Source organism: Urocampus carinirostris, chromosome 2 (assembly GCF_059441175.1).
Source record: "Urocampus carinirostris isolate Australia breed hairy pipefish chromosome 2, RoL_Ucar_1.0, whole genome shotgun sequence".
Lineage (NCBI taxonomy): Eukaryota > Metazoa > Chordata > Actinopteri > Syngnathiformes > Syngnathidae > Urocampus > Urocampus carinirostris.
The window spans coordinates 35,553,266-35,579,181 of record NC_142350.1 but is presented as its reverse complement, the minus strand read 5'-3'; the positions used below and the strand labels follow the sequence as shown (position 1 = coordinate 35,579,181).

The window sequence follows — 25,916 nt, the reverse complement described above, 5'->3', positions numbered from 1 at the left end:
AATGTGGGCGCATGCGGCTTATATACAGGTGCAGCTTGTGTAAGTACAAAATCAGTTTTCCTCTTAAAATGTGGTGGGTGCGGCTTATAATCAGGTGCACTCTATAGTCCGGAATTTACGATATATATATATATTGCTCGGTATTAATCCTTTGCAGGAAGCTGTTAAATAAAGTTGGACGGAGAAGGCAGCCTTTTTCCCAATGATTGTGTTATAACTACATAATGTAGCCTAGTATGAAGAGTGTGAGTTTTTCAACAATGCAGTCCATGAATACTTAACACACATGTGTGAAAGCCACATCAATATCAGGTCTGAGTGCAATGAGTTGTTAAATATTCAAATGATAGTATCTAGAGCTAGTAGGTAGAAAAGGTGAGCAGATTTGTGAAAAGACCCCAGCTGATGGCTGACAAAGCAGTTGGCCGTGACATGTTTGAGTGAACCCTGTTGCCCCTCAAAGAACATGGGTAGCCAGTGGACCGGTTCTGAAATAGCTCACTAGTAACGGGTCATTGATCTTTTTTAAAATATGTGAATAATTAGACAACAGATTTACAGAAAGTGTTTTAAAATAATAACATCTGTTTTAACTGTTGATAAGTTTATTCTGCCTTCTTTTTTTTAAACTATTGGACACCTGCAAAGCACAGGATGCCAGTTCGTTTTCTGACTATGTTTTGTCGCTGGTGCTTGTTATTTTGACTAGTAGGCACTTTTTACCAAATTGTCAGTATTAGCCAATCATGTTGCTATTCTTTGATTCCCTCACACTTTAGGGTGGATCTGCTTTTTGTAACCTAGGATTTTCATTAAAAAAGAAATTGCTCAGGCAGGGACCTTTGGAACAAATTTGGAATTTTGCAGTGCAAGGTTTTTTGTACAGTCCTTTTCTGTTCTCCTTGCAAGTTCAAAATTCGTTGATGTCTTTTCTCCTGATTCATAGTGTCAACTTAACTATCAACTGTCATAATAAATCCTATATATGATCAATACTGAAAAATCATTTTATTATTTAAGCCTATGTATGTAAGTGCCTTGTGCCCCTTCTCTCTATCGTGAGATAAGCTTTTAAGCTGACTATTATTAATAATAAGCAAGAAATAACACAATAACAACACCTTAACAACATAAAAACAACACAACAAAAGTTATAGCAGAATAACCACCCAAAAATTTGTAGCTCTCAGCTTCCGAAAGGTTAATAAACTCTGTCCTAAAGAGATATGGTATTACAAAAAAAGAATGAAAAATATCTCAATCTGTATTATCTTGACGATAAACTTTCCCACTATTTCTTAATGTGTACCTTCTTTGCTAATTCTGCATCACAACAACAACAGCAAAAAACCCTGTGTGGGGAAAGTAGGCCCATCAGAACAACGACAACTCCATTTTTGTGTCTGGCCGCAACTCCCAAAATACACATCCTTACCCCCAAGACCTTTCCCCTTTATCTCTTTAAAGAATTTCCTTCTTTTCATTCCCTATTGGATTATCAGGCTACGTACACTTTCGGTTCGTTTCCCCCCTTTTTCCTTTTCTTTCAGCCTTTTAAATGCGCATTTTTGTTACCACGGACAGAACGAACTGAACATATGCATTCCAGCTCAGTTCAAACAACTCAGGTCTTTGGGATGGGTGGAATGACAGCACCACCTGATGGACAGTTCCCTGACGTACCCAGGTCTCCTCACCGAGACCAAAAAATCTTCAGAGGATTACAACAAAGTCTGATAAGACAAAGTTTGTGATTGTCATTAAAATATTCATGACTATGTACGAATCATGACGAACGATGCCACTTTTCTTGCCATTTATCCATGATAACGGTCAAACTCATTACACCCCGAATGTGTCTGAATGCAATGTTTGGGTTTGGTTCTTTTTCGATTCCATGTTGAATAAATCCTCGTGTTTGTGTTTGAACAGTGTGTGCATTCTGTTTTCATTCCTTCCCTATTTTTAATTGTTATCCAAAATTCATGAACTATAATTAAAATAATTAAAAGTTAAAGTTGCCCTGCGATTGGCTGGCAACCAGTCCAGGGTGTCCCCTGCCCACTGCCCGATGATTGCTGGGATGGGCTCCAGCATCCCCGCGACCCTACTGAGGATAAGCGGTGCAGCTGATGAGATGAGATGAAAAGTTAAAGTAATGTAGAGAGTTTGTCTTCTGATTACGAGACTGATCCAATTAAACTTAATAGTGAATTGCTAGTGCTCCCTAGTGGCAAATTTAACAACTGCTGCTACAGTCTATTGGTAAATTACCAAAAGTAAACATAGACTTTATAGGGAAATTGTGTATTAGTTATCGCTTCCTAATGGTAAAGAATGTATTCAATAAAAAAACGCAATGTTGATTTGAAGAATAAGCAATAAATACATTAACTATTATCTCTCAATGAAAAGAAAAACGGTGCAGTTTGGTCACCTTGAGTTTTCGTAGGTCGTAATCCTCCTTGTGCTTTGTAGCACTCATTTTTACAATGGAAAATACATCAGCATTTAGGGATCAAACATTACACAGTGTCCATTTAATTCAATTTGTATGATTTTTACCAATCCACGTTTAACATGTTTCTCTTACAAGCTTAACATTGGGGATTCCTGTCTCTTGAATCCGAGTCTGTTCCATCAGCAAGCAAAACCGTTAAAAAGGTTTCTTGTTATGACGAAAATGTTCGAAAAAGTTTCTTGTCGTAATGAAAAATGTTCTGTCTAAAAGGAAAACATTACCATTATTTTTCAGTTTAATGCCTACATAATATTGGTAAAAGAACTGTAGATCATAAGCAAGATACAATGTGGAATCGATATTGGCGCACTTTGTGCCAAAAGTGTGCAAAGATTCAGGAGCTTTATGGAATATGTTGGTCACAAATGCTTGGACAACTACCATCTCTGTTGGTGTCCATCTGCCTGAAGATCTTCTCAGTCCTTTTCTCAGGCGTCGACTCGTCCTCAGGCATCTTCATCACAGAGGATACCATCTTGTAAATTGCCTGCATAGGAGCAAACACAGCAATGAATGGTCATTCTTCCTCCAAATCAACTTTACTCAGAAAATGTTCAAACGCGGGTGTCACAAATACAGCCTGTGAATCGGATCAGACCCACCAAAGGATTTAATTCCGCTGGTGAGACAATGCTAAGAGGAGCACAAGAGAAAAATAAGCCGAGTCACGTCAAACAGTGACCTGTCGTTTTAAATACTGGATGTAACCACTCCCAAAGCAAACCACCCAACGGTAGCTGTAGTCAACAGACTACCATTTATCAACCTGAGAAGATTTGAAGAGACACCCACCCTGATGTTATTATATTTATAATAAAAGTGTGTTTAAGAAATGCTTAAGGCAGGGATGTCAAAATCAGTTTGGCTCTGGGGTCAGATCCCGGACTTTCTGTTCTGAGACTGGCCGTAGTAAAAACTTTGTTTTCTGTTATTATGCTTTATCAATCAGGCTACATTTGTAACCTACTTTACATATTGTAATCATGGATGCCAAGGGATCTTTTCTAAACACAATACATTTATTCACAAACAATGGGGAAAACATATTTTCAGGTTTGACGATGATTAATAACTGGTTTATTTTAAAAATTAAGTGAATGCAGTTTTACACCTGAACCAACTTACCACACCAAGCTTTTGGGCGGGTCGTATGTTTGACATGCTAGGTTTAAGGCAATACGATTACACTCAAGTGTGGCACAATATTTGCCACAAAGGAATGCTTTTTTTTTAATGCCGAGCGATTGGAAATTATTGTAGAGCACTAGATTATACAATATTAAATAAAGAAAATACCACTTGGGTGTCTTTGCAGAGGTCTAAATAAGTTTTAACAGATATTTTATCTTATGGGGAAGTTCCCAAATTCAGTCAAAAATAAATAAAAAAATAAATAAATAAAATGCAGACAAATATTTTAATTTACTAAATAACTCATTTTAATAATTTGCACTTAAATTAGTGTCTGTGTGCTATATTTATCACTTTTCATGTGTTTTCCCTAAGCTAAAGAAACTGTAGTGGAAATGGCATAGTTTGTTGTTTTTGTTTATTTTACAAATGCACAGGTGATAAACACTAGAGATCAATATTTGTTTCATAATCAAACTTTACAACCCTAAATCATAATCGGAATTTAATTGTGAGCCTCTGAAAGATCCCCAGCCGTAAAACTAAGGCACACTTTTAATGGTAAATGGTCATCGTAAATGGTCACACACACACACACACACACACACACACACACACACACACACACACACACACACACACACACACACACACACACACACACACACACACACACACACACACACACACACACACACAAATGCCTATCATTTTACCAGTGTGGCCCCTGTGAGAGTGGCTTTTCTACAATTGGGCCCCTGAACTAAAACGGGTTTGACACCCCTATGATAACGAACTGTACTGTAAAATCTGAAATACAAGGCGCGACTTTTCTGCTTCATTTTCAACACTGCCGCTTTAAATACTGTGCAGGGGACTTGAGGAATTTAGACTCACAGTTGACCTATCTGGCTTGTTTTGCTGTAGAGTTTTGACACAATACTTTCAAAATGGTGAGTCCCATCAACACATCATGTAAGGTCAACTCTGAAAGAGAAAGTGATTGAATTGAACAGCGATTGCATACCCCTCACTTCTGCTGTAAGGTAGGCGATTATGGTTTTTGGTTCACCTTCTTCGCTGCGTTTCTAGCTATTTGTCCAGCCCACCCCACGTTAGCTTTGGGGCTGGTTTTGCTGCGTCTTTTGGTTTTATTCCTGGCTGGCTTCGCTTTGATTGCTATAACCGTTGCCGCTTTTTATTGTTGATTCCCTGTTGGCAAGGCTGCTCGCCGTGTGTTTTTTGATCGGCTAGCCTGGTGTTAGCTCCGGTTTAGCAGTCTGCCTTGGTTTATTTCTTCGCATTTGTTGCCATAGCCCTTGCTGATTTTTTGTTGTTGGTTCCAGGTTAACCTGGCTGCTTACTGTGTTTTTTGGTCGACCAGCCTTTGATTTTTCCGCCGAGATTACGGACATTTTTTACTTTTGCCAGTAAGCCCCTTTTTGGCTGCTTGCCCTTTGTTCTACTATTACTGCAGTCACCTGCAAAACAACACCAATGCGTTCTCCCCAAAAACGGCCAAAAATTCGCTTCAAACAAGTGTACTTGGCTTATTAACACGTTAAAAACAATATGACAACTAGCATGCTGGTGTTCCTCGGATGACATCGCAACTCAGGATGACAAAGACAAGACAAGCTGTCTTCAAAATGCACTATCTCGGAAAATAATTGGAAAATACAGATGAAATATGTATAGATTTCATGCAAAAACGTGTAGTATTTCCTCACATTTTGCATGCTTAAGAATTTGGGATTACCTTCAAACCAAATGCACAATAACATTGAAATTCATTCTTAGATTTAAGCATGCAGCTTTTAATCAGGTACGCTTCCCGGAATTTGAGGTATTTACTTTGAAAATCAAGTTAGACAGACCTCATTTTCGATGGACCTGAAATCTAAAATGCATGTTGTTTGTATGCAAAAGGGAAAGCCCATTCTGAAGAGGTTCTCCTTTACTTTGAGATAATCACTGATAACACACAAACAAACACACTTAACTATGCATTGTTGTCTAAGACCTTGCAGCAGCTTCGTGGTAAACACTGATATCATAGCCCACTCACTCGTTTTATGTGTAATAAGGAGGTGTCCTTGTGATAAGTGACATGTTAACAGAAAAGGGCTGATTGTGATTATAGTCCTTAAAATAAATGAAAGCTATGTTTCCTTGTGTAAAGGGCACCTCATCTTCCTGGTCACAAAAGAGCTGATGGGCAGTAAATGATCAGTCATCAGCTGTAATCAACCCATGTAATTTTCGAGATGCATTTATCAATCCCGACTAAAATAAAATCAAGTGCTGGAAAAAACAAGAAATGGTTCAAATTTCTAAAAAGACACTTGAATATTGTCATGTTAAAAACTCATCTCTAAAAATTGTTTTGGATTGTTCGTTAGTTCTCTGTCATTTTAAGGTTCTGTTGGTATTATACAAAATCATGCATGGATTTGCTCCCTCATATCTTTCAGATTTAATTTCCCCCCTATGTTCTGGTCCGGGGCCTTCACTCTGAAAATGCTGGTCTACTAGTGATCCCAAGAGGCAAGAAGAGATCCGCAGATTCGAGAGCGTTCTCCATTCGAGCCTCGGTGCTGTGGAATGCTCTTCCCCCTGAGATTCGATCTGCAACCTTAGTTGAATTCTTGAAATCTAGGCTTAAAACACACTTCTATTCTTTAGCATATGAATAACCTATATTTTATGTTGACAATATCTGTTTATTATTTGTTATTGCAACATCAATTGCAGCCTGGTCATCCTGGAAGGGGGATTACCTCATGTGCGGTCCCTTCTCAAGGTTTTCTTCATTTTCCACATGTTGAGGTTTTCGTTGCCCTCATGTAGGTTTTAGATCAGGGGATGGTGTAATAATAGTCTGTGGTTTGCAATAATCTGAGGTATGTGCAGCCCTTTGAGACTCTTTGTGATTAAGGGCTATACAAATAAACATGACTTGACTTGTCTTTCTCTTTTACTCTCGCACTCTCTCATTGTCTTCCATTCTCTATTATTCTTACTATCCTCTCTCTTTCATTTTTTCTTTCTTTTACTCTCTGTTATCCTTTATCATTCTCTCTTTCAAATTCTCTCACTATCTCCATCTTTTTCTCTAATTTTTTTCCATCATACTCTGTGTATATCATTCTATCATTCACTATCATTCTCTCATTCCCTATCGTTCATTCTCTCATTCTCTCTTACATTCTGTCTTTTAATGATTCCCTCTCATTCTTTTAATCACTCCCTTAAACTAACTCTCTTTCTTTCTCTCAATCATTTTATCTCTTAATCCTCATGTCTCTTATTTTCTCTATTTCAACTATTCCCAATCTTATTTTCTCTCTATGAAATATTTTCTCTATCTAAATCCCTCCCTCTCTCAATCATTCCCTCTCTCTTTATCTCTCTCATTCTGATTCTCTATTCATATTTTTTGTGAAGAGACTGTGACTTTAACCCAGAATTCACCAAACTGTACTAAGCATATCACCAAATAAAGTTTAAAAAAAAAAAAAAAGTAAGTTGGATCACAAAAATGGCAACACCAATCTGAATGCAAAAACTGGCTATAGATCAGTACAAGTAATCCCAGGGTAGAACCACTTTATTAGGAAAAAGTATTCACAAAGACTGGCCATAGATCGGTATATGTAATCCCAGAGTAGAACAACTTCATGAAAAAAAAGCATTTCCAGCTTTTAATTCAAGGCTAAGATGGAAATAGAATGTGTGTTTTCTAAGACTTACATTAATACAATGCTTCGGATCTGTTGAAAATGTGAAATAATGCTCTAAAAATACTTTTTTTAATTAATCTGGCATGGCTGAAATGTCACACTGTGATGCTTTTCAAAAAGGAACATCTTTGGGAATGTTGGCAAACTAGTGAGTTGTTTGTCTTAATTGGATGTTTTTTGGCCTCACACGACATTCTGAAATCTGATGAATCTTTGATCACAGCTCTCCTCGAATTCAAGGCTGTGTAGTCTTGTTTGTATTCAGCTGTTACTTCTTTGTGCCTCCCCCATATTCTATCTTGGTCTGTATGTTTTCACCTACGCTTCATGAGCATGTGATTTTGAACCCAGACCACAAGTCACACTTGGTATTGTTCTATAGATTCCAAATTGATTAATTACCAAATGAATGCAAAACTACTTTGATTTTAGTTTACAATGCTTTTTCTTCCGTCATAATTGTCAACAACCTCTAATTGAAACATTTTAACATAAAATCATTGATTTCAGTAGTTAATCACAAAAGCAGATGCTTATCTTTGCTGTTTTAACCTTCTAAAAAATACATCATAGACATCATAGTGAGTGCCGATAGCCAGTCGTCACTGCTAGCTGAGGGCAGAACACGCACGGCACCGTATAGACGACAGATAAGACCTTAAATTATCCATAGCAATTGTTAAAAAGATTACTTGGAAATCTAAATTTCTCCCCTTGTCTGTTTTAACTCACCTGGTGACAGTGTGATTCACAATAGACAAGAAAAATTATGTAGATGAGTTTTGGCCAGTTTTTTATCACTCCCAGGAAAATGTTTTGGTTTGAACAATTTTATTGACACTAATAACAGAAAACAAACAGTGTGAGGTTTGAACAACCCCTCTCGACAATCTCAACAGCAATCAAGCACATTCACAATATTATATTTCAATATGACGTTTAACAGCAAACACAATGTGAGGTTTGAACAACCCTTCTCGAAAATCTAAATAGCAATCAAGCATTTTCACAATTTCAAAAATCCCTTGATTCCTTGGACAATTGGAAATTTGTGATCTAGGTGTCAAGCCACCCTAGACCAGGAATCCAACAAGGTTTTGAATCATCATAAAGCTCTGCAGCAAGGACTCCTGAACTAAACATCATAATTGTGTTTTCTATACTTATTTAATCAACATTCTCATCATTCATTTGAATTGTCACTAAAATCGGAAGTGTATTATTGTTTGGCGTTTGGTCATGACACAAAATTGAATTAGGTTGATTCTAAAATCCTATTGAACTCCAAACTGCATGGAACACCTATTCTGGACTGCCTTAGCAAAAACTGCCAAAACCCACACTCGCCTGACCTTGGAGACAATCCACACAACACGGTGCTAGACTCATTAGAGCCAATTGTGTCTATTTTGTTGGCTTTTATAAAAGCCAAAGAGCTCCACTTAACTGATGTTAAAATGAATAGCAGGTTTACAATTTGAGACCAAGTGCAGGAAAATCCTAAAGCTCTCTCCTTTGGTTTCTTTTTGAAAGGTGAGGGGAGCATTGCGTCCTCAAGTTTTCGTATTATGAAAAATAAGAAAAAACACAATGCAATCATTTTTGAAAGCCAGTAAATCAATACTTCCGTGCCAATCACTTCGCCTCGAGACCTCCAAGATATCAAGAAGGCAACTAAGAATATTTCTTGTCCTTTGTCATTATCAGCACTGTTTGATTTAACATCGTGAACATTTTACAACGTTACGTCAGAGGTAAACCTCAGGAGCAGCATGCGGCTCTTTAGCACTAGAATGCGGGTCCCTGCCAATTTTCCAATAATATTTACGAATTAAAAAAGATGGGGGAGGAAAATAATTTTTGTTTTAATATTGTTTCTGTAGGATGATAAGCACTCGTAACTTTTTCTAATGCTTTAAAAATCTCATCTCATCTTGTTAGCTGCACCGCTTATCCTCAGTAGGGTCACGGGGTGCTGGGGCCCATCCCAGCAATCCTCGGGCAGTGGGCAGGGGACACCTAGGTGTGAATGAGCGAGCGAGTTGTCTGTCCCCGTGTGTCCTTGGACACCTAGGGACAATTTGGACCGGCCAATCCACCTGAAATGCATGTTTTTGGAATGTGGGAGGGAACCGGAGTGCCCGGAGGAAACCCACGCAAGCACGGGGAGAACATACAAACTCCGCACAGGAAGTCTGGAGCTGGATTTGAACCCACGCAGGAGGTTCCCATGACTTGAACTGTGCCGCACATGCGCTAACCACTGCGCCGCCGTGCTGCCCTGCTTTAAAAATGTGTAGAATAAATATTACATCAACTAGGGGTGTAACTATGTAACACTGAGACGAGAGGGAAGATCAGCTGTTATGATTCACGAGTTTGACTGGCGCTCTCTCACTGGTATCAGGTTGTAAAAACACAGTATACAGGGTGTCACCTCGAACGCAGCAAAGTCAAATATTGTGACGTGAGGTTGTGGCTCTCAGGCTTGTACTCCTGCGCGGACAACCTAACATAAATGCAAAACTCTAGCGTATCGTACACTTGTTTTATACTTTCTCTGCTGTTCCTTGCGTTTTAAAGGGGCAGCGTCACAAACCAAGCAGGTGAGTGTTTTTAAACAAACCGGCGGGTGTGTGATCGGCCACGGACACCAAAGGTGAAAAGGGAACCACACAGAAATCCAACTTAAAACTGTAGCGATTTGGTTTTATCTACCTTATCGAAAGGCTGCTATCTTATTTTTCATAAAGGAAGGTGCCTTTTATTACATTTTATTTGTTACACAGATAATGGGCATGTTATGCATGTTCCATTTCGTCCTTAAAAAATAAACAACATCAAAATTGGATTTCTTCATTGTGTTTACAGAATTTTATCAAAGCAATGAAACATACTGTAATTCATTATTTTTTTTAGGGAAATTTACCTTGAGGCAGTATCCTAGATCAGAGTACTAACATGGTGCATCGTTCTCCACAGGATACGCTGAATCCAACTTAGTCATTTCTATAGCAAGCTAGTATAGATACAAACAGAATGTGTTGCATTCCTTATAAGGCTTATATTAGGCTTTTAATTTTTTTGTGGCTCTAGACATATATATATATATATATATATATATATATATATATATATATATTTATTTTGGTCCAATAAGCCTCTTAGAGCAATTTGGGTTGCTGACCCCTGCGTTAGGTGTTTGAATAAATTAAGTTTAATGAATGAAACTTCTAACTAGTCTGAAATTGGAGTTGACTTACCTGTACAATCTCCAGCATTTCCGATTTACTGATGTATCCATTTCCATCCAGGTCATACATACTAAAGGCCCATTTAAGCTTCTGCTCCAGCTTGCCACGCGACGTCACACTGAGAGCAATAATGAACTCCCTAAAGTCAATCGTCCCATCACCGTTTGCGTCAAACGTGCGAAACACATGCTCCGCAAACTTTGACGCATCGCCGTAAGGGAAAAAGTTGCCGTAGATTTTCTTAAACTCCTCCATAGACAGGTTTCCACTGGGGCAATCCCGCAAGAAGCCTTTGTACCACTCTTGGATCTCATGTTCGGTGAAGTCTGTACTCTCCAGCAGGTCCTGCATAACCTCAGGACGGAGCTTGCTGTTCTGCTTCCCCATGTCTGGCAGTCCTCAAAGTTGTAAACTCGCGGCTGGAGAACACAGACAATAAAAAGCGTCAATCTTAACACTGGACTACAAACGCAGTTTCTGGATCCCTGTTGTGTGCAATGCAGAATGATGTAACAGGAAGTCTTGTTGGATTTATGGTAATAATGCTAGCAATTTGAAGCGTGTCAAAAAAGATTCATGAATTTTACGGACTATAAGGCACACATAAAAAAACCCAAATGGCCAGAAATGTAAAAGTGTGCCTGTTCTGGCCATTCTTCTATGGTAGTTGTGGTTCCGAAGAAGCAATGGGACTTGAAATGTTGGGGCCTTTCCGCTGCATACTTTCACACAGGGTCTCTGGCACTGTCAGCTATGACACAGGACCACAAATGTGACACTAAAGGATTCCTGGTGAAGTTAAGCTGGCCCTTTTTGCACCATTTCCTGATGTTGACTCACAGTGAGAGACATTCATTTGTTGATAGGGAACTGAAGCTCCAGAGATGAACTATGCCAGAAAAAGTGCATGCCTAGAACTTATATCATATTACAAGTTGTCTGGAGTTGAAATTAGCTCTATTGTGCTTGCAAATCTGGAAACACGTAGACATAAAATTGCAGCCAAGAAGCCACAGATAGCTGCATATTTGCCAAAACACATCTGTTAGTCCTTCTCTAAAGTATCATCAAACAGGAAATTTACTATTTGTTGAAGTTTGCGCTAAACAGCCAAACATGGTAATGTTTTTCTTGGTGAAATAGCTTCCAATGTTACGATGGAAAATGTAATGTCATCGCAGCACTGATGAAGCATGGGTAGTAACTCATAACAGGACACTTTTATTTATTTGACAAATTCTTAACAGAAACATACCTGCTAAATCAATCGCAGTGCTTCAATTCAAAATGAAAACAGAGTCAGTGTGATAAATTTAAAGTTTAGGGACACTCAAAATAAGGAGAGAAGACTTCAATGGATTTTGTACTTGCAAAAAGAACAAGGAGAGAATCCAAACCTTGGACAAGAGATACCAACCTGTTCTAAAGGCCCCTCCCCTGAGGCCTTTCTTTTAATTAAATCCCCTATGTTACAAAAGCTAGAGGGTGTGGATATCAAAGAAGAGTAACATGATTGGCTGATGGTGACAGTGATGTAAACGGTGATTAATAGTCACGACAATGAACGGCGGTGCACAATAATTGTCAAATTACTGAACGTCACCCTATGCAATCTCTTTTGCATGTGTCCAGTATTAAAAATAATAAACTTATCACACACAATGTGATTGGCTATCTCGCAGAACAACCAACATCAAAATGGAATACGAATTAAGATGTCGCCACCACTCTTAACATGCGGTGGCACTCTAAATGTAGAACACTAGCACCTCCTTTTGGAGATCATAAAAAATAAAAACACATTCTAATCACGCCACAATCTAATTTTGAACCTAATGTCAGGGGACTGACAATAAAGGAATGATGGGGATTGAAATTTTGAATATAGAAGTATGGTCATTATTTGGATGTAAATGTAAATGGCCTGCATTTATATAGCGATTTTCAAGTAAATGAAGACATCCCAAAGTGCTTTACAATGTGCTCCACACTATTCCCTTTTACACACTAACTAACCAATAGCAGCGTCAGCCATGCAAGGCAACTACATGCTATTGGGATAGGGATTCAGTGTCTTGCCCAAGGACACTTCGACATAGTTTTATATATTATTATATTATTGCCAGACAAACGTGCAAGTTCTAAGTAATTTTTCATCCATCCATCCATTATCTGCACCGTTTGTCCTTAGTAGGGTCGTGGGGGTGCTGGAGCCCATCCCATAAAGTGGGCATGGGACACCCTGAACTGGTTACCAGCCAGTTGCAGGGGACACAATGACAGACAACTCACTTGCTATATCACACCTAGGGAGGCTGCAGTGCCTGTAATTGAACCCTGGACTTCCACACACTATATTTTCCTCAATTTTTACAGCTCCACACTGCGATAAGTCCTGCGACAAATAAAGAATTTTTCATAAAGAAAAATTGAAAACATAGTAACACAAACAGTCATTAAATTTCAAAGCTATTTTCCTGTCATTCATCAAAATTCCATACACTTCACTGCAACCTACACTCACTGCAGTTATTAAGATTATTTTCAAATCATAGCAGTTCCCATAGCAACACATTCACATCAAACAACCATTGATGAGCTCTCTTGTGTGAATGCAGCAACATGCACTGTTCATCCCCTTATATGCAGATGCACACTTTAAATCCTGTGTGGACTGCGCCAATCGTGTTTCAGTGACTGTTTGGCTATGTGGGCGGCGTGTGGGCTAAGGTACGTGCTTTGAGTATCAGGCGGCCAATTGTGATGGATCCAGTCCTGACGACAGCTGAAATGACAGAAGGCTCTACAGCGAGAGAAGCGGCAAAACAAAATGCTCAAGTGAGGGAAAACATGGTTGCAGGATGAGCATCTTGGCTATTGTCAGAGCTAATGGAGCCACCAGTCTTCTCTAATATCATTGGTGAGATTTAAATGTAATCCCAAATTCTTAGACATGCAAAATATAAGGAAATAGTACATGTTTTTTGCATAAAATATATTCAAATTATTTTCTGGGATAATGCATTTAGAAGACAGCATGTTTTGTCTTTGTCATTGGCCATCGGAGGAACACCAGCCCCCCCAGCAAGCGAGTCGCCATATACCAGGGGTGGCGAACACGCGGCTCTTGGCCAATAAGAACACGTCTCTTTGACACATCATATTTTCTAATATACTATGGCTCTTTGCCTCGTTTCATGTTTAGTTTTTTCCCCCCTCTTAAAACACACTAGAATCCGTCAGAGTTAATAACAAATAATCAATAATATTTTGAAATTAATTTGGCAGATTTGTTGTTTTTATGCTGCTCCGGACACATAACTGACTGCCAATCATCTGCGTAGGTTGCGTCTAATGCCGGGAAAACATTTCATGAGCGTGCAGACTGTTACCCTCATGGTCAAAATGGCAAAATGCAAAGCAAAATGGAAATATGAAGATGAACACTGGGCATTTCAGGAAGAATGGGAAAATGACTTCAAATCATTTTAGCACAGCCCATGCTAATATTGACACGGAATTCCCCAAAGGTACTGAACTACGAAAGCAAAAATTGAGCACCTTGAAAAACCAGGTAAAGAGACAGTCTCAAATGTTCAGTGTGTGGTGTGGCTCTTTGACTCTCAGAGTTAAAAAATTTGGCTCTTAGTGTCAAACTTGTTCGCCACCCCTGCCATATATTGCTTTATGTGTTAATTACTCAAAGAGGTTTTAAGTGTTTTAAGACAAGTTTGGGTTGTTTTTGTGGAGAATGCCTAGGCGTCTTGTTGCAGGTGGATGCAGTATTAGTACAAAAAAGGGCGAGCAGCCAAAAAGGGTCTCACTGGTAAAAAAATAAAAATAAAACACCTAGAAAGCTGCCAGAAGAGGGTTAACCAGTAACCAACAACTACTCCTATTCCTTGTTGCTAGAAAAAAGACCCTAGAAGAAAACCAACCATAAAAATGTCCACAAAACCACTCACCAAAAAACAAACCTTAAAATAAAAATCAAACAAGAAACGACCAGAAACATGACCAAACGACCAAAATACCAAAAGAAAACCCTAAACTGTAAACATTTGAAGAATGTACTAATGAGTATGAAAAATAATTGAAAACATACTAAAAAGTAAGGAAAAGAGTACAAAAGCAATTGAAAAGTGTGAAAAAGTACAGACAACGAACTAAATAGTATGAAAAGGTAATGAAAAGAATGAAAAAGTACTAAAACGTATGTAGAAGTACCAAAATGTAGAAACGTACGTATTACACAAAAGTACAAAAAAATAACAAAAAGATTATCAAAAAAAGAGACCAAATAGCTACCAAAAATTTACCAACCCAAAAACAAACCTAAACACAAAAATCAACTAAAGAAAAAAAACACACGACCGAAAAAAACTAACATCCCGCCACCACCGAAACTACCCAATAATGACTGAAAAGCAACTGAAATAACAACCGAAACCACATCAAAAAGAACAAACAAACAAATTATTCTTATTATGTTTTCAAGACGGGGGCCACAAACTATTACCCTGCCGGCCTCAGCTGGCCTGCGGGCTGCGTGTTTGAGAACCCGGATCTAGGTGATAAAAAAATATATATATATATTTTGTTTTTCTATTCCTGGGTCTTTACAGGGTTAAAATGTTTGGTAGACGTACTTTTCTGCCCCAAACGTCACTACAATAATAATCATAATCGTAAATTATCTATCTACCCTGGTCATATCCCTCGAGAGGGGTGACCGACAGCAAGACAAACACATACAAAAACAAAGAAAATAAAAAGGGAAAAAGGAGCAAAAAAACACACACAAAAATGTTTGGACCATGGCCAACCCAAATGTCCAAACAACCAAACAAGTTAAACACCTCGGCACCAAAGTTGGTCATGCTTTTGTCCCTGCAGATGAAACGGGACACAAGAAAGCGGCCATGTTACTCGGGTCAGGTTGACACAACACACTCTTCTCTTGAACAGCAGGGCCCGACAGCTTTCACTGGTTTACCCCTGCCGCATCATACGGGTGGCCTGCCCATCCCCTAGAAAAGTAAATATTGTATATATTATCATTATTCTTTACTAAGAATAATGATAATATATACCAGGGGTGGCAAACATGCGGCTCTAGAGCCGCATGCGGCTCTTGGCCAATAAGAATGCGGCTCTTTGCCTCATCATATTTTCTATATACTGTGGCTCTTTGCCTCGTTTCATGTTTAGTTTTTTTTCCCTCTTAAAACACACTTGAATCCATCAGAGTTAATAACAAATGATAAAAAATATTTTGAAATTAATTTTGCAGATTTGTTGTTTTTATGCTGCTCCGGACACATAACTGACTGCCAATCATCTGCGTAGGTTAAGTCTAATGCCGATCAGTGCGTGGTATGGCTCCTAAACTCTTACAGTTAAAAATTTCGGCTCTTTGTGTCAAACTTGTTCGCCACCCCTGATATATATAGTATTATTGGCAGTGGCGGGGCAGTGGTAAGCGTGAGTGCGGCACAGTTCTAAGGTCGTGAGATCAAACCCTCCTGTGTGGAGTTTGCATGTTCTCCCCGTGCCTAAGTGGGTTTCCTCCGGCACTCCAATTTCCTCTCACATTCCAAAAACATGCATGTCAGGTTAATTGGCTGGTCGAAAATGTCTCTAGGTACAAATGAGCGAGTGCATGATCATCTGTCTCTGTGTGGCCTGCGACTGGCTGGCAACTAGTTCAGGGTGTCCCCTTCCCACTGCCTGAAGATAGCTGGGATGGGCTCCAGCACCCCCGCGACCCTACTGAGGATAAGCGGTGCAGATAATGGATAGGATGGATGGATGTACAGTATTATTAAATGAAAAATAAGGTGAAGAACAACAGCAACAAGGATAATAAATAAATAATAAAATGCAATTATTAGTTTGTAAAAATAATACTAATAATAGTACAATATTAAACCTTCTCTAAAAGGTGTCGACAATGATTTTTTTGTCCCATGAAATTTCAACTTCTTATAACCTTCAGACAACAATCTGGTGACCAAGAAATTACTGGACCAAGTCTGAGGGAGCGTATCTTTTTATTCTCTCCCTCTTTCGTGAGGTTGTCATAGTAACAGACCTTGCAAAAAGGAAGAGTAGGCGATGAAGCCCCCCCTCCCATGCCCTCTGCCAGGATTAAGTAAAACCGAATGAACAGACAAAATGACAGTCAATTTAATCTGCACTTAAAACAATTCTGTTGCTACTCAAGTGATACAATATTAAAATCTTAAAATCTTGTATGGAGGATATGTGATATTTGCTCAGCAAAAATCGATGTAACGCCAACCAAAAATAAGAGTGAAGGATCTGGCACCAGTGGACTGAGCGCCCACTCAGCTGAGTCACCCTTGACAACTATTTTGGAATGTGACAGGAATCAGCTAGCTTCCTTGTAGCTTTTCCTTCCCGATATTGCGAGACTTGAATGTGTAGTTGTTTATATATTTGTGGCTCTGGTCAGCCTGACACAACAGTGGACCTGAAAAACAATTTAGGCAGGCCTAAGAAAATACAAGAATTGTGTGATGTTAATTACATTTCGGCCATGAATATTTGTTAACTAATTCCAAATTGTTTGTCAGCTTCCTTTCATTGCTTTTCCCAAAATAGCACCTTTTCCAGAAGTGTGCTTTTCTATTTAGGTATTCAACCACCATCACATTTCCAACATTACTTGTTGCCTGGCACAGAAATATACCTGGAGGCCTTCGCAACCAGTTCTGCAGGCCCTGAAGCATAAAAAATGTGACGATAAAACTGTTAGGTTAGGCCAATCAGATTTGGACCTGCCAAAAAGCGGTTTTACAAACTATGATTGGCGGGAGGGCGGTAACAAAAGTACCACAACAAAAAGATCCCTGTGTCCTCCGTTTCTGTCAAACGGACATTCTTAGCCCTAAAACGAATAAATAGGTATGCCAGAAATATGACAGGACAGGCTTGCCTTTAAGCTTCGATGGCGATAGAAAAGAACTTCTTAATGGAACTGAAATGCACGAACAATCTGTACGACAGAGTAATTGAAATAATTTTGAGAAAAGGAAGATTGATTTTGTGCATAAATATAAATGATTTTGGGTGATTAAAATGTCGTTACATTTCTAAATAATATGGCAATTTTATTATGTTTTTACTCAAGTTATGTTATTTGTGTCACAGCTGTAACTACAATAACTGTTTTGTAACCCATAAAATAGTTATCGAGGGTTGGATTGATTTTGACGTAGCACCACTGAGGGTTTAAGTGTGAAATACATGGTTCACCACTGAATTTAGGCCAGTAAAAGTATACTATGTTTGCCATTAAGTTGAGTAGGATTGAAAAACAAACCTGTATTCAGGAAAAGTCCAATATTCCAAACGCAACTTTTTGGAGCTAATCAGCAGTACTACGGTTGTTCCCTTGTGAGATATTAAAGTAATTGGGTTGTCTCAAATGTCATTATAATTTTTTGCTTTTCTCAATTTTTTTTAGCTGAAAAAAAATATATATTTTTTAGGACTGTCCTGGTCAAGAGCATTTTCAATTTCAACACTTATAGCAATTGTTAAATGTTGAATACATGCGGCCATGATAAAAATAATTTATTGACAACGTAAACTCTGAACACTATACCAAAATAAAATATATCTAATCTATTCTAAATAAATGTATTAATCCCGATGTTTGTGTGTGTGTGTGTGTGTGTGTGCATTCGTATGTGACTTATAGGCTCCAAAACTGCAGAACTGATTTTGGTCAAAATGTACACAGTTCTACTTTAGGCCTCTAAGCTATGTTTTGTGTCAAGGCACCCCCAATAAATATAAACAAATATCAATAAACATCTGCTTTTTTGTACAAACGTCTATGGAGCTGCATGTCACCATGAGGCTCTTTTGCACTCCCTATTGGCTCTATGGTTCTTTTTCAACAAACCAAAGCCCCAACTACCTCGACCAAGTACAATTCCCAGCAAGACCAAGCCCAGTAAAGTCGGGTCATTATACTTGTTCACAATATTTATTGAATGCCCTTTTAAGTCTAATCATTATCATATTCACCAAAGATTTGTTTGCCTCATCGTGCTTTTTTTGGTTTTATGTATATCTTTTAGGACAACTTCCTGTTTTCTGAATTCTCTAACATAGGTCGTTAGTACAGTGAATTTTTGTCTAGGTCCTTAAATTCCTTGAATTTCAGCATGATCGGCAAAGATGGGGTGCGTAGTTTGAGGTGTTTCAAATTAAATGTTTTCTCTGTATGTATGTGTTAACAATGCTCAACTAAGTTCGAAGAGGCTTTTTCTATTCTTTAACCGCGCCTATATGCTTTTATCTTACTTTTATCATGGTTGTTCCAGCCACGAAGCACATTATGCTGGAGGAAAGGAGACGGGGGGATGAGGGAGAGTAGAGTAATATGGTCGTGGTTTTCTTTTATAGCAGGATGAAAATGGTGAATGTAAGAAAAGGCCTGTTTCAAATGCAGTCTAAATGCCACATATTTTCATGCGCAACAAAAGGAGCTCAATGATCATTTCAGCCAGAAGATGGCGTCAGCAAGTAGAATATTTTGAAGTGAAGGACACCACCTTTATCCTGTGTTTAAGTGTGAGCGAGGCAAAGCAAGAAATCAAGAGGCCGCTCGCCTCCGCGCACGAGCTTGGAGAATTATTGTATCTATTATAAAACGTCAGCGCAAGCGATTTGGATATTGTTACCAAAAATAGTTCTTGGTGTCTTGGGGGTCGAGAGATGCAGTTGCATTCAATGTTTTGCAATTGTGGTCAGCGATACTTTTGACAGATCAATCATTGCGGAAATACGGTAATATACTAACTAGACTTATGTATAATGCACGACGAAAATTTGAGTTCTTTTTTCAGGAAAATAAAAGTGCAATAGACGCAGAAGAAATATGGTTAGAGTGAGACCTCGCTACTTCGCGGTTCGACGTTAGCGACTTCAGAACTTCGCGGTCTGTAATGGTTAAAAAAAAAAAAGGGGGGGGGGGGTTGTTAAGGGGCGTCGCTACTTTGCAGATTTTCACTTTTTGCGGGAATCCCCCTCGGCAGACAACCCTAGCACGGCGCGCCGTTCTCGTTTCCCGGCGCGCGGTTTCGGTGCGGCTTTCGCTTCACCGCCCCCCCCCTAACCCCACAGGTCCCCCCAGCTACCCCTTTCCCCCGCAGCCGCCTGTTGGCCGGAGCCATCAAGGGCCGTGTAGCGCCATGTAGAGCCATCGCGGCCCGGGCGGGAGACGCCGGGCGCCAGTTTCCGCGCCGAGCCCCCGACCCGCTCGGCTTGTCGCGGTGTCGTGCGTATTGCGCCCGAAAGTACCCTTGCCGCGGGTTAGGGGCTCGCTCGCGGGAGTGACCGAACGGCATCTGCGGTAAAAACCCTGTCGTGAATTTGTCTCCGATCGTCTCGGGCAGACGCAAAATCGCCCAGCTGTACGACTCTTAGCGGTGCTGCCCGGAGATGGCTGGGATGGGCTTCTGCTGACCACCACAAAGGTAAGAAATCCTATTCATAATTATTTTCTTTATCCTTTTTATTTTTATTTTTACACGTTCATGTTAGCGTAATCTTTCATACGGAGGATTACGATAACGCGAACGTACGATTAGCCCGGGTTAGCTTTATGTTTACGTTAAACATTCAGGGTAAACATTCAGGGTGTTGGAACGGAGCCCAACATTCAGGGTGTTGGAACGGAGCCCCCTTTCCAATGAACCGCTCACCACTTGTTGTGGAGACCCGGGTGCTAAATGACTTGTAAACGACCGGATTTTTTTTATTTTTACACGTTCGTGTTAGCGTAATTTTTCGTACGGAAGATTACGATAACGCAAATGTACGATTAGCCTGGGTTAGCTTTATGTTTATGTTAAACATTCAAGGTAAACATTCAGGGTGTTGGAACGGATTAAAACGATTTACATTCTGTTTTATGGGAAAAATTATTTTGGTTTTCGAACAGGGTTCTGGAACGGATTATGTTCGAGAACTGAGGTTCCACTGTACATCTAAGCATGTTATTTGTGTGTGTATTATCTGTAATAATAATACGGTAATAATGACGCAGAAAACCGTAGCATATGCTCAAGTGAACTGTATTGAACTTCCGTGACTGTGACATGACGTCACACGCCACAACACTGCCGCTGGGGCATACCATTGCACAAAGGGCGTTTCACACTTCATTTAACACGTGTCAGGCCAGATTTCATTGTAAACACACCTGAACTTTTGCCTTTTTTTTAGGAAAATAATTTCGTGCATTTTACCTGAATAAATATGATACTTAGTAAATATTAAATAAATTACTGTCAAATCTACTGTTTTGCTCCAAATATATATAAAAGGAACATTTTTGGCAAAAACATCTACTATTTATGCGCCAGAAGGGCGTCTGAATTGTTTTCAGAAATGACTGCAGTGTTTTGTATTTATAGCGCATGCGTTGTGAAAAAGCTTGAAAGAAATTTGGCGACAGTGTGCCAAAACATGTTTGATACTCAACGCTTTTTAAGCTCCACCGTTTTCCTCCAAAAGGTGTCCCCTGCAACTTTACGCTAAAAGCAAAATGCCAATTGTCAGTGGTGTCGCCTGAGGGGCTTTATCTGCATGAACAAGTGGACACTCATAAGTGAAATTAAACACCTGGTGAAAGACAGAGCAGTCTGGAGGCAAATCTAGAGCTTTGAGATGGTTCTCATTAAGAAAGCACTTGTGTCGCTTCCTGTTCACAGAAATATAGGAGCAGGATAGAGTATCACGGAAAAATAACCAACAGAACGGAAGTCCCATCAGGGGAGGTCAGGAGACAGGATGACTCCAAGAAACTAGCACATGCATGGATGTTTAGTATTCGTCAAATGAGCCTTTTTTAAGATAGTAATACAATAGTAATAAAATAATAATTACTTATCAGTTATTTTTTCATTCTTTTTTAAGAATTAATAAACTCTTATTAAACTGGTGGCCCTTTGCATGATTCACTTTTTTAAGAGGTCAAAAAATATTCCTTTAACTATTTATGCTAAAAGGGTTGAAAACAACATGGTTGAGGTTCCCATTTGTATATTAATCCATCCTATCGATTATCTGCACCACTTATCCTCAGTAGGGTCGCTGGGGTGCTGGAGCCCATCCCAGCTGTCTTCGGAGTCAGTGCAACGGGCCGGTAATTCGGATGTGGGCAGGGGACACTCCGAACTGGTTGCCAGCCAGTCACAGGGCACACAGAGACAGACAACTCACTTGCTCATTCACACCTAGGGACATGTTGAACCGGCCAATTAACCTGACATGCAAGTATTTGGAAAGTGGGAGGAAAACCAGAGTGCCTGGAGGAAACCCACACAGGCACGGGGGGAACATGCAAACTCCATACACGGAAGCTGCCGTAGCTGGACATGAACCCAGAGCCTCTGCACCGTGCGGTTGCACGCTAACCACTCTCCCGCCGTGCTGCCCCAGTTTGTATATTTGTGATACAACTATAGAAACAACTGATACAAATACCAATGTGAAAACCAGTGTCAAGAGTAACGCTTTACAAAGTAACACGTTTCTGAAATCAATTACCTTTCTCAGTACTGAGTACTATGACTCATCCGTCTTTACAACAGGTGCGTTACGCTGATATTTTGAAAAGTAAGTCACGGATCACAATGCTTTCTGTTCTTCAACCGTTCATTCTTTGCCCCTCAATATGCAAGCAACACAACAAAATACAGTTACGGTGACGTCATCTCGGGCATAATTAAGGACATGTAATTTCTCCCTACTGATATTCTCTCTACTGTACATAATCACATCCAAGCCATATTTAAAACTATAAAACAAACATTCAACAACAGCATACAATTAATGTTAGGTACGTTACGGATTGGGATTTTAGGTTCATTTTCAGAGGATTGCTAAGGGTTTAATCTTAGCACCCTTTTCTTGGGAACTTTGGAAGGGTAGATGTTGATCAATCTGTGAAAAAACTGCAGAGTCTTGCAATTACATAATTGTACTATGTCACATCGCAATATCGATTCGATTTTAGTTAATCGTGCAACTGTAGCTGTAACTAATTGCTTTTTTTCAGTAACATGGCCAACACTGGTGAAGACCACATATAAACTTTGTTAAGAGTCCTTGAGACCTTCTTTAGATCATTTACAGCTTTTGCAGAGGCCCTCAATGAAATAGAGCACAGCTGCTTTTATTCACGAGATGCAAAGGGCAGCTGGCCATGCTACTCTTTGTCACTTTGCAACTGGGTTCCTTAAAAAGCTAATCATGGGCCTTTTAACTCAAATCCCATTCCCATCAGGTGGGTGCAGAAAGTGCAGAGGGGCCACCCCCAGCTAAAAGTTTCCATGCAGGGCGTCTCACGCTGACATAAAAGATAATCCTGCCAGGCCTATAGGCACACATGCATTTGTTGGATCTATGGGAAACAGATGTTCTATTTTTAGCCACAGAATGGAATTCCCACACACTGAAACATCAGGCTGAGCACAAACCAAGTGACTTTTTTTGCTACTTTTAAGACGATGTAAGTTTAGTCAGTTAATCTGTTTATCTGTTCTTAAAACAATATTTTCACTTTGTCACTGCAAAATAAAATATATTCTTACCCGAACTGATCATCACCAAGGTCAGGTTTTCCCTTCTATCCCGTTTCCTGTCATTCTTGGTTTGTTCTGTCATCTAAAACAGTCTTTATCAGCGGTTCTTTAGGGTGGAAACACCCCCCTTTACAATAGGGATGTCAAACCCAGTTTGGCTCTTGAGCTGGATCTTAACTTTTTATGTGTTTTTGCATACAGACCCTGGCTTACTTACGAACGAGATTCTGAACGATCGTTTGTAGGTTTCTTCAGTGCTATATTTTGTATTTTCAAGGTTTGTATAAGTATGTTTAAGACTTGTAAAAGTAACCTCTATTGTTTCGTACTGAAAAATAAACATTTAATGAAATAATATGCTCTATAAAGATAAATAAAGGGAAGTTTAACTCACTTGTGCAAAATGGGCTTCAATTCAGATTCAGATTCAGATTCAGATCTACTTTATTGTCATTCTAGTACACGTGTATACAGAACGAAATGTCGATGCATCTGACCCCCAACAGTTTCCTTGAATGTACAGATATAAATAATGTGGTATTGTATTTTGGCTACGTGTAGTATTTTACCATAGTGCCGATAGTGCAAGAAGAGTAGCTAACCAGATGTGCAATATGGGCAGTCAGGTTAACAAGTCAGGTACACAGTAACATTAACACTGTAACAATAACGCTGTAATTACAATAGTGCAGAGAGCAATGTGCAAGGAGTGGCAAGCTATAAAAAAAACTGCCAGTAGTGCAAAAGTCAGATTAGCAGCCGTTTAGATTTAAGTTAACTATATGTTAGATTGACCATTTAACAGTCTAATGGCCAGGGGGACTAGACTATTGCGGAGCCTGGTGGTCCTGCACCGCACACTGCAGTACCTCTTCCCAGAGGCTAGCAGAGTGAACAGTCCATGATGGGGGTGAGAGGGGTCCCCGGTAATGTTTTTTGCATGGGATAGGCAGTGCTTCTGGCCAATGTCCTGAATGGAGGGAAGTGTAGTCCCGATTATTTTCTCTGCTGTCCTCGTTACCCTCCTCACACTACCCCAGTCGGTAGCGCTGCAGCCTCCACACCACACAGAGATACAGCTGGTCAGGATACTCTCTATGGTGCCCCTGTAGAATGTAATGAGGGAGGGTGGGGGCAGGTGGGCTCTCCTCATCCTCCGCAGGAAGTACAGGCGCTGCTGTGCCCTCTTAACCAGTGATGCAGTGTTTACGGACCAGGTGAGTTTGTTTGTAATGTGCACCCCTAGGAACTTGATACTGCTGACAACCTCCACAGCCTTGTTGTTGATGCAAAGTGGGGCATGGTTGGGCTGGTTTTTCCTAAAGTCGACAATGATCTCTTTAGTTTTGTCGACATTCAGGACCAGGCTGTTGTCCCTGCACCAGCCCACCAACTGCTCCACCTCCTCTCTGTAGGCCAGGTCGTTGTCATCCCTGATGAGGCCCACCACTGTTGTGTCGTCAGCATACTTCACGATGTGGTTTGTGGCGGACCTAGGGACGCAGTCGTGTGTCATCAAGGTGAACAGCAAGGGGCTTAGGACGCAGCCTGGGGGGAGCCCGTGCTGAGGTAGATGACATCTGAACTGTTCTGACCTATCCGCACTGATTGGGGTCTGTCACAGAGGAAGTCCAGCAGCCAGTTCCGCAGGGGGGTGTTGAAACCCAGGAGTCTCATCTTGTCTACCAGATGTTGTGGGATGATGGTGTTGAATGCTGAACTGAAGTCCAGGAACAGCATCCGCACATGGGAGTTCTTCTCCTCTAGATGTGTCAGGCTCAGGTGAAGCGCAGAGGAGATGGCATCCCTGGTGGAGCGGTTTGTCCTGTAGGCAAACTGAAAGGGGTCGAATGAGGAGGGGAGACTGGAGGTGATGTGCTCTTTAACCAGTCTCTCAAAGCCGGTAATCGTTGAGTGATAAGATCTGGGGTTTCTTTGGCACTGGGATGATGTTGGCAAATTTGAAGCATGATGGTACTTTGGCTTGGTCTAGCGAGGTGTTGAAAAGTTAGGCTACTTCCTTTTCCGTGGTAGAAAGTGGCCGAAAAAAAGCGATCCAACCATATTCTCAACCACATCAAACTTACTTATTGCACTTTCATTTCAAATGATTTACACTTTTCACCAACCATATTGAATGGATTCATGAGATATTAAGCAAAAAAAAGTCAAAGTTCTTCGTACGCTGGAGATAGTATGGTCGTAAGAAGGGGAGAAACTGATTCAAATCAATATATATATATTTTTTTTATGGATTAGGTTTTTTTTAACCACTACGAGGCGCTGAAGAATACAATGTTCCTAAAAGAGATTTTTTTTTGTAAATTGAGAAAAGATACTGAAAATGAGCAAATGTATTAGCAATCTGGAATACCATTCATTTGTTTAACAACAATTTTCCTTTTTCACAAAAAGCTTGAAACAAAACTTTTTTTCTTAGTATGTGTTTTTTAATACAGCAAAATGTAAAAATAAAATATTCTTTTCTAAAAATATTTCTTCCTTTTCGTTCCTTTCACGTGAAGGTCTTTTTCCATGTCCTCATGTAGGTCTGAGATCAAATGGGCAGCCCTTTGAGAGTTTTTGTGATTAAGTACTGTACAGATAAATGTGACTTAATTGATTGATTTATTTGTTT

The 25,916-nt window shown here is 39.8% G+C and overlaps 1 protein-coding gene across 1 annotated transcript in view; it reads right to left on the bottom strand.

Moving 5' to 3' along the window:
- LOC148371752 (neurocalcin-delta A) overlaps nucleotides 1–25,916 on the bottom strand; it is a 41,077-nt gene that overhangs the window by 9,686 nt on the left and 5,475 nt on the right. Inside the window, exons 2-3 of the mRNA XM_088326317.1 lie at nucleotides 10,659–11,068; nucleotides 2,903–3,008 (exon numbers count right to left, since the gene is read on the bottom strand). Of these exons, the coding sequence (XP_088182443.1) occupies nucleotides 2,903–3,008; nucleotides 10,659–11,036 (484 nt within the window). The 5' untranslated portion in view covers nucleotides 11,037–11,068. The remainder of the gene's footprint in view (nucleotides 1–2,902; nucleotides 3,009–10,658; nucleotides 11,069–25,916) is intronic.